This window comes from Fukomys damarensis, unplaced genomic scaffold (genome assembly GCF_012274545.1).
Source record: "Fukomys damarensis isolate Sample0158 unplaced genomic scaffold, DMR_v1.0_HiC HiC_scaffold_39, whole genome shotgun sequence".
In the NCBI taxonomy this organism is placed as follows: domain Eukaryota; kingdom Metazoa; phylum Chordata; class Mammalia; order Rodentia; family Bathyergidae; genus Fukomys; species Fukomys damarensis.
This window is the reverse complement of record NW_022900951.1, coordinates 41509565-41519055: the sequence shown is the minus strand read 5'-3', so window position 1 is coordinate 41519055 and position 9491 is coordinate 41509565. Positions and strand designations below refer to the sequence as shown.

The following is a 9491-nucleotide window of genomic DNA, read 5'->3' as shown; positions in this document are numbered from 1 at the left end:
CACCCCCCCCCCCACTAAGCTCAGGCCAGCTCCGAGCAGCCTGGAAGAGGGAGGGTGGGAATGGGGGAGGCCAGAGTCCTGGCTGCTCCTTGGGAAGCACCCTTGTTTGAGAGCCATCCCCTGCCTCCCCTTTGGGACACAAGGGTGGGTCTATGTCAGACCTCCTTTCTGGTGAGAGGCTGTTGCCAGAAAAATGTGGAGGAGAGCAAGGGGCAGTGGAAGAAGAAAAGAGAAGGAAGGGAGTGTCCTGGGAGGGGGTCACTATTTGATATTTAGAATCCCAAAGACGAGGTTCCACGGAGCCTGGCCCTGGCCCTGCTCCTGGGAAGCACTCAGCTCAGCCCAGAGCTGCACCCTCCCCAACAAAACCCTGTAGAGGCTGCTGGCTGGAGCTGTGAGGAGAGTAGGGGAGGGGCTGAGAAGAGAGGGCACCCCCCAAGATGTCCATTCCCAGCTGTGGCAGGAAGGCGGGAGGGTGAGGGAGGGAGAGGCAGAGGCTGGAGGGAGATTCGAAGGCTGAGGCTGGCCAGCAGAAGGGAGAGGCACTGGGAACAAAAGCTCACCTGAGGATTTGTTCCGCATCAGCCGGACCTCCCGAGCTTGGACGCCGTGGGACTGCAGCTGACCACGGATCTGCACGGGAGATACAGAACAGCACAGGCTCAGCACGAGGGGTGGCTGGGTACGTACGGCTGGCTGGAGGGCTCTGAACCCCAAGGGTTCTTTGGCAACAGGCACTGTCTCTGCCGCTTTTAGTGCTTTCCCCCAAGTGACAACTCCAGACCCGCACCAGAATCCAGCCCTGGCTTCCAGCCCTGGATGTGCAGAAAGTGAGTCAAATTGAAGACAGGGGCATAGTGCAGGAAAAAGAACAGCAGCAAGATGACCCCCAGGGGCACAAAGACAACAGAAGAGCAGGTGAGCCAGCAACTTGAGTGGTGGGCAGTGATCTGACAAGGGGCTTGGTGGCAGTCATGCAGTGAGGAAAGCTGGGGTGCGACTCCTGCCCTTTGCAAGGGGATTGCCCCCTGCCCCAGCTTGCATCAAAAGACACTTAGGACACAAACAGCAAGGTGGGGAGGACAGGAGCCCGAGCAGATCCCACCACGTGCTCTAGACTGTGAAAGTAGCAGAAACTTAGGAAGGAGAGAAACAGGTGCATGCTCCTGGTTTGGAGAGCTTCCTGGGTGAAGGAGCCAGAGGGAAGCTGCAGGGGCCGCTTAGGAGCAGGCAGCACCTCTTGTAGAGGATAGCAGCCTATGCCAGGCACTCTCACAGAGGGGTCTTCCTGCATCTGGGTCTCAGTTTCCTTATCAGGGTAGAAAACAGGAAATCAGCCTTATACAGAGACACACACGCACACATGAGGTGAAAAAGATGCAGAGGAGAGTCACCAGGACCACACACTCAGGGAGAGCTCAGGAAGCAGCAAGCATGTAGGCTCTGGCCTCCAGGGGCCCAGGCTTGGACCCCAACTCTGCCCTGCTTGCTACTCACTGGCTGTGGGGACCTGGGGTGAGTCACCTTGCTTGCTGCTGGCACTCGGTAGGATGGACTACAAGGAGTACCTGCCCGCTAGGCACATGGCCCACCCTGCCGTAAATCCTCAGGGAACATCAGCAGTCAGCGACTGCCTGGCCCTCAGTGTGGCACGTGAGCCGGACTTTGGAAGTCTTCACACGCTCAGGTGGGATTTCTATTGCTATAAAACAGGAGACTGGCAGACTTCAGAGGAGCACTGTTTAGAGGACTCACAGGGGTAGAGGCACTGAGAGGACAAGGACCAGAGAGGCTAGTTAGAAAGCTAGACTAGCAGCCTTCTTGGGGTTTTGATGTGGCTCATTTATGCAAAGTCTATATGAGAAAGAAACAGGAGACGAAAGAAAGATGGAAGAGACAGAATGTAACAAAGGCAGACAGGGTGGAGAGGCTGTCAGCAGCCACCCAAGGTGCTGTGGTCAAGCTAGTGATGAGTTGATGCTGCTGACAAAAGAGATAGGGGAGAATGAGCATGGAATTTCAGAAAATCCCATCTGCACCCCCACAGGCTGCAGGGCCCGGCGTCATCTCTGGCCACCAGTAATACCACTTACCAGGCACTGGGCCTGGTAAGGGTCTGGGCCTTGGTCCACACACGCAGAAAGGATGGAAACCAACAGAATGTGCAGGAGGAATTCTCTTCACGCCCTCCCACACCCACCAGCACCAGAAACCCACAGCCACTGTCCCTGGGTCGAGCTGGCCTATGTGACAGCCCTCCCGTCCACACCAGGATCTGACAGGGCCTGCCCACAGAGGGTGGACAGTGCCGGGGGACAGGAGCCGGGTGGGGGGAGAAGGGAGGAAAGGTGCTGAGGTTGAGGGGAGGGAGGGGTGGGGAGAAATCGAGGGCACTGGAGGAGATCCCGCCTGGCCTCCTGCTCTGCCGCCTGCCCAGGGCCATGGGGGGCACGTACGTCATCCTCAGTGGCTGCCTGTGGCAGCATCCTCAGCATGACGATGTTACTGGCCTTCTCCTCCTCCTCCTCATCCTCCTCCTCCTCCTCCTCCTCCCCTTGCTCGGTCCGATAGTCCTGGTCTCGATAGTCGCCGTCTCGGGGGAAGCCTGGCGGGCCAGTGGGGCTGTGCCTGTGCCGCCGCCGCCGCCTACGCTGAGTCTCGGAGCCCGGGGAGGCCTCGTAGGAATCCTGGCCAACAGAATAAGACGAGAGACACCAGGCGGGCAGTCAGTCTGGACGGGCCTAAGGGCTGGCCGCTGGGTCTCTGAGGCAGGCAGGCTCTGAAAGCCAGGGGTGCGCGGGCTCCGGCTAAAGGTTCAGGCAGGCAGGGTGGGCTGTTGGACTGCAACCCTTCCAGGGCTGCCAATGCTCCACAGGATACTTTTGTGGGGAGCTGCCTTCAGGGGATGGCAGTATTAGTGTGGGGAGGAACTCCCAAAGGCAGGTAACGAGACATAGTTTAAACCTCCCTAGGATGAGCTGGTTTGAGTCAGCACACCAGACTCTGTCCTTGATTTTTCCCCTCCTCCCCGCTCAGCAGCCCAGCTAGAATGTACACAATTGTTCCATGCCACTGAAGGCCACGTATCCCTATAATTCCCAGCCTGGGCCTGGGGTCACCAACTGAGCTGGGGGCATAGGAACAGCTTCAGATCTGGGCCAGACATAGCCAGCAGGAAATGGCAAAGGTATGAGGGCCATGAACACTCTCCTTTAGTCTATGTCCCTCAGCCCTGGCCAGGCCTGTATCACTATCAGTATCTTTCAAAACAGGGTGTGGGGACTAAGGTATAGCTCAGTGGTAGAGCACTCACCTAATGTGCATGAGTCCCTCCCTGAGTTCCATCCCCACCGCCACAAAAAATGAAAACAAAATAACCCATGCCAGGACTAAGCTCACATTCTCCCATCTGCAGAGGGCCAGAGCCAGGTAAGTAGGTACTCCACTCCCACACCTGCCAGACATCCAGGCACAGCTCAACAGTGGCTACCAGGGAAGCCTGGCTGCCTGCAGTCAATGTTCTGACCAAAGCTGGCAGCCCACCATGGGGGTCTCCTTGCTGGGGCTGGCTCTACTGTGTCCTCGATCCCATGGCTGGGCTTACAAGAGTACTCTTCCTACCCTCCTGGACAGGAGAGCCATCTGCTTGCTTGAAACAGGGTTACCTTGAGGCATGGCTGTTTCTTCCCCTCAGATGGGTGGGCACTCGCTCTCGCTCTTGCTCTCTCTCTCTCTCATACTAAGGATCATGGAAATGGCTCCCTAGGGAACCTTCTGTGTAGGGGCTGTGTCCATGCCAGGAGTGCCCATGGCTGGCCTCCCAGAGCTGCTCAGCTTGGAGCTTGGAGATATCTTGGTCCCCTATTGCCCTCCCAACCTCAGACGCCGGGTCCCACGTGAGAAACTCTAAGTGCCCTAATTGGCTGGGAGCAAGCAGTAAGGGCTCATGGTGAACCTCAGGCCCAAACCGAACAACAGAGAAGAAGGGAGAGAGGTGGTGGCCAGGGGCTCTCAGAAGTACAGAGGCAAGCATGTGGAAGCCAGGGAGACCCAACTTGGGAGTGGAGCCCTGAAAGAAGGGAGCTGCATAGACCTTGCAGGCATGGCAAAGCCACTGAGCACAGTCCGAGGGCATGGGAGCAGAGTGCTGGCCCCAGGCCTGGCCATCCCCTCACCTCCGCACTCTGCTCCTCGGAGGAGTCGTCATAGTCATGCTTGCCCTCCTGGCTGCCATACTCTCGGGGATATGAGCGGTAGTCCATGTCCCGGTAATCATGGTCTCGGCTTCGGGTCTCCCCACCATCATCCTGCGAGCGGTCAGTGGCCCCATAGCGACCAGTCCTGTCACCACGACCACCTCTAGAGGAAGAAGGATGGGGATCAGAGGGCTGTCCTTCTTGAAGGGTGCAAGAGGCAAGGGTGACCCCAACTCCGTCCCCACTCCCGGCCTCTAGACAAGGATTCTAAAAACCTCACCTCCCAGCATGGGCTGGCTGCTGCATGTCTCTCAAAGTCACCCCTCCCTTCCCCACTTTGCTGACTTCCTTCCTGTGCACCTCAGGTGTGGCCTCCTGACTGGTTTGCTCATCTACACCCAGACCTTTCTCTCCCAGGTCAGTCTTTGCATCCAGAATCCCAAATGTAAGTGTTCTCTAAAGCAAAACCAATCAAATCTCACCATGTCACTCCCTTCATTGGCCGGCCTGCCTGCCTGCCTGCCTGCCTCCCTCTCTCTCTCTCTCTCTCTCTCTCTCTCTCTCTCTCTCTCTCTCTCTCTCTCTCTCTCTCTCTCTCTCTCTCTCTCTCTCTCTCTCTCTCTCTCTCTCTCTCTCTCTCTCTCTCTCTCTCTCTCTCTCTCTCTCTCTCTCTCTTTTTGGTTTTTTGAGACAGGGTCTCACTATGTACTTGAGACTGACCTGGAATTCACTAAGTAGCCCAGGCTGGTCTCGAACTCACAGTGATCCTCCTGCCTCAGCCTCCCAAGTGCTAGGATTACAGGCATTCGTCACCATGCCTAGCTCATTGGCTTCTCTTAATGGCCAGATGAACCCTGAAATGCTCACCATGGTCCCACTACTACATTTCCCAAAGCTTAGCATAGTGCCTAGGACTCAGCAGGTACTGGCAATTATTTTTTTTGGACAAAATAATGGCTAAAACAACATTCTAAAAACAACCAACACATATTCATTTAAACAAAGAAAGCACAGGCAAGCAAAAAAAAATTAGATTCCACAGGAAATGTGATGGGATTCCAAGTCTGGTCAGGAACATCACAGAATGTCCATTATCAATAACATTCAACTAAAGGTAAGCAACTAAACGAAGAAAGCAAGAAAAGGGTTTAAAAGCTGAAAAGGAAAAAGTACTACTTGTAGCTGATATGAGAGTTAAGCCTGTAACTGATAAATGACTAAATAATAAATCAGGAGCTGTGAGTATAGTTCAGTGGTACAGCACCTGCCTAGTATAAGTATAGAGTATAAGGGCCGGGGTTCCATACCCTGAGTTGCAAAATAATATCGGTAAAGATGCTGGGTTAAAAATTGATATGTAGAAATAAATAGCTTGCCTGTTCTCAGATAAATATTGTTTAGAAAATACAAAGATATTGACTATAATTATATAAAAAAATTAAATAGCTAAACGTGCAATATCTTCAGACTATATTTCCTATATATACCAAGATACATTTAAAATAGATCAAGGATTTAAATGGAAGAAATGAAGGGCCAGGGATTTGGTACAGTGGTTCCACTGCCTGCCTCTCAAGCGCAAGGGCCCAAGTTTGATCCCTGGTAACACATAAAAACAAACAAACAAACAAATAAATAAATAAATAAATGGAAGAAATGAAACCATAGCCAGGTATGGTGGCGCACGCCTATATCCCAGCATTCTGTAGGCTGAGGCAGGAAAATCCCTGTGACTTCCAGGCCAGCCTGCACTACATAGTAAGATCCTGTCTCAAAACACTTGTGGTGATCCTCCTGACTCAGCCTAAGTGCTGGGATTACAGATGTCTACCACCATACCTGGCTAGGCAGACCATTTAAAAAAAAATAAACTTTTTTCCTTGGTACCAGGAATCGAATTCACGATCTTGCGATTGCCAGCCAGGCACAGCACCACCAAGCTATATCCCCAGCCCAAACTTTTTCTTTTTGTATATATTTTCCTAAATCTTTCTGTTTTCTGTTTGTTTGTTTGTTTTGTTTTTGGTACCAGGGATCAAACTTGGGACCTTGTTTTTGCAAGGCAGGCAGCAAAACCACTGAGCTAAATCTCCAGGCCCTGTTTTGTTTTTTGAGACAGGGCCTCAACTATGTACTCTAGGCTGGCTTTAAATTTGCTATGTTGCCCAGGCTGACCTCAAATTAATGATCTGCCTGCCTCAGCCTCCCAAGTGCTAGGATTATAGTAGTGCACCCCACCCTGGCTCCAAATCATTGTTACTGTGGTAAAATACATATAAAATTCGCCTTTTTAACTCTTTTGGGGAGAGTACTAGGGATTGAACCCAGGGCCTTTGCACTAAGCTATATCCCTAGTCCTTTATTTTTTTATTTTGAGGAAGGGTCTTGCTAAGTTGCTAAAGTTTTCCAGGCTAGGACTGAACTTGTGATCACCCTGCTTTAGCCTCCCAGAGTGGTGGTATCACTTTTAAAAGTATGTAATTCAGTGGCATTAAGTACACTCACATGTTGCCCAACCATGGCCACAATCTATTTCCACAGCCTTTTTATCATCCCAAAGAGAAACTCTGTATTCATTAAACAGTAACTCCCCTTTCCACGTTACTCCAAAATCTCTATCCTCCTTTATGTTTCTACAAACTTGCCTGTTTTAGGTATCTTGTACAAACAGATTCGTGTAACATTTGTCTCTGTGTTGCTAGCTTATTTTACTGAGCACGTTTTCAAGGTTCATCTATGCTGTAGCATGTACCAGAATTTCCCTCCTTCTTATGCTTGAGTAATATTCTATTGTATGTGCACATCACACTCTACCCATTCATCTATGTATGGACAGTTGGGTTGCTTCAGCTATTGTGGATACTGCTGCTATGAATGCTGATGCATAAATACCTGGACCTCTTCTTCTACATCTTTAGAACTGGATCCTGTGGTAATCCTGTTTAGATTATTGAGGAACTGCCAAATTGTTTTTCATAGCAGCTACACCATTTCACACCCCTACCAGCAATTCATGAAGGTCCCATTGTCGCTACCTCCTCAATTTTGTATCTTTTCAGGTGCTTATTGGCCATATGTATATATTCTTTGGGGAAAATTATTTGTTTTTTGGTACCAGGGATCGAATTTGGGACCTTAATGCTTGCAAAGCAGGCGAGGGAACCACTGAGCTAAATCCCCAGCCCCTCTTTGGGGAAATGTTTATTCAAATCCTTTCCCTCTTTTTTGGTGCTGAAGAATGAACCCAGGGCCTAGGGCATGCACCAGCTATACCACTGAGCGGCTTCCTTATCCCAAACAAATTGGGTTGTTTTATTGTTTTAAGAACTCTTTAGCGGGTAGGGAGGGGAGAGGGATGCAAAGATGCATAATGTAGCCAGGCACAGTGGTGCACACCTGTAATCCCAGTACTTGGGAGGCTGAGGCAGGAGGACTGCCATGAGTTTGAGGCCAGCCTGAGCTACTCAGTGAGCTCAAGACCAGCCTGAACAGCATGGGAAGACCCTGTCTCAAAAACCAAACAAACAAACAAAAAAAAAAACCAAAAACAGATGAATAATCTACATGTAACAACTCCCCACAATGAATGTTATCATTATATATTGTAAACATGCAATAAAAAAAAAGAGCTCTTTGGGCTGGGGGTTTGGCTCAGTGGTTCTGCCACCTGCCTGCCAAGTGCAATGTCCTGAGTTCAATCCCCGAAACCAAAAAAACAAAAAAAAACAAAACAAAAAAACCCCAGCTCTTTCTATGTTCTGGATAGTAATCTCTTCTGGATATATGATTTGCAAATATGTTCTCATATTCTGTGGGTTTCTTATTCTCTTGTTTGTTTTTTTTTTTTTGAGACAGGGTCTCACTATTTAGTTCAGACTGCTCTGGAACTCACTGTGTAGCCCAGGCTGGTCTCAAACTGGCAGTGATCCTCCAGCCTCAGCCTCCTGAGTACTGGGATTACAGGCGGGTGCCACCACACCCGGCTTTTATTCTCTTGATAGTGTCTTCTGATGTATAAAATTTCTAATTTTAGCTGGGTGTGATGGCACATGCCTACAATCCCATCATTTGGGAAGTTGAGGCAGGAAGACTGCCCCAAGTCTGAGGCCAGCCTGAACCACATAGTGATCCTGTCTCAAAAAAGCTAAAAAAAAAAAAAAAAAAAAAAAAAAATTCTAATCTTGATGAAGACAATCTTATTTTGAAACAACTTTGCATTTACCAAAAAGTTCAAAGATTATAATAGAGTCCGATCCACGGTACAATAAATAAATAGAAAGAAAGAAAGAAAGAAAGAAGAAATCAAACCACAGACTTTACTGTGATTCTACCAGTTTTCTCATATATGTCCTTTTTTTCTGTTCTAGGATATCATATTGCATTTGATCACCATGCTCACTTAGTTTCCTCTAGCCTATGAAGTTTGTCAGTCTTTCCTTTTTTGTTTTTGTTTTGTCTTTTGTCCTTGCAAGGCAGGTGGCAGAACCACTGAGCTAAATCCCTGGCCCTCCTTTTTTAAAAATGACCATTATTACAGTTTTAAAGCATACTGGTCAGGTCTTTTATGTACAATGTCTTGACTTAGTTTTATATATGTTCTGATTAGAGCTGAAATTATGGGTTTTTGCTTGTTTTATTTGTTTTTTACAGTGCTGGGGACTGAACCTAGGGCCTCTGCACTGAACTGCATCCCTAGCCCCTTTTTATTTTAGAGACAGTCTTGCTAAATTGCCCAGACCAGGCTCAAACATAGGATCCTCCTGCCTCTCAGTCTCTTTTTTCAAAAAGCATACAATAGAAGTGAGATTTATCCGACCATATCACAGCAAGATATCTACATAGGCATGATGTATCTCTGGTGATGCTGACCTTGGTCATCAAGTTAAGGTGGTGTCCCATCTCTCGTGAGAAAACTCCCAGGCCTATTAAGGCTGGAATAATCCGCCCCCTCGGGTGTGTAGAGATCTGACCTTAGGGAGATAAACTGTTCCTCTCAAAAACCTCTAAAGTCCTGACTCCATTCGCCTCAGCCCCTAAAGCATACAACCCAAAAACTAACATGTGGCCAATAAGGATGCGCCAAATATCCTGACTCCACCCTGGTTCCACCCCTACCTTACCCTATCCAATAGCGATCCAATAGTGCCACCCTGGCTCCTCCGCCACCTTACCCTATAGTAAGCCTGTACATTTGCTGAATAAAGGGGAAGCGTTTCAGAAAAAAAAAAAGTTAAGGTGGTGTCTGCCAGGTTTCTACCCCATTAAATTTCTACTTTTCCCTTTCCATACTCTATT

The 9491-nt window shown here is 49.3% G+C and overlaps 1 protein-coding gene across 5 annotated transcripts in view; it reads right to left on the bottom strand.

Annotated features, from left to right (window-relative positions):
• The window catches only part of Rbm10 (RNA binding motif protein 10), a 31188-nt gene that overhangs the window by 11074 nt on the left and 10623 nt on the right, over positions 1–9491 (bottom strand). For 3 of the 5 annotated variants that reach the window (XM_010643496.1, XM_010643497.1, XM_019210553.1), the window contains exons 3-5: positions 4176–4359; positions 2457–2687; positions 564–633 (exon numbers count right to left, since the gene is read on the bottom strand). In XM_010643496.1, coding sequence (XP_010641798.1) covers positions 564–633; positions 2457–2687; positions 4176–4359 — 485 coding nt within the window. The remainder of the gene's footprint in view (positions 1–563; positions 634–2456; positions 2688–4175; positions 4360–9491) is intronic. The other 2 variants (XM_010643498.1, XM_010643499.1) reach the window with 1 other exon arrangement.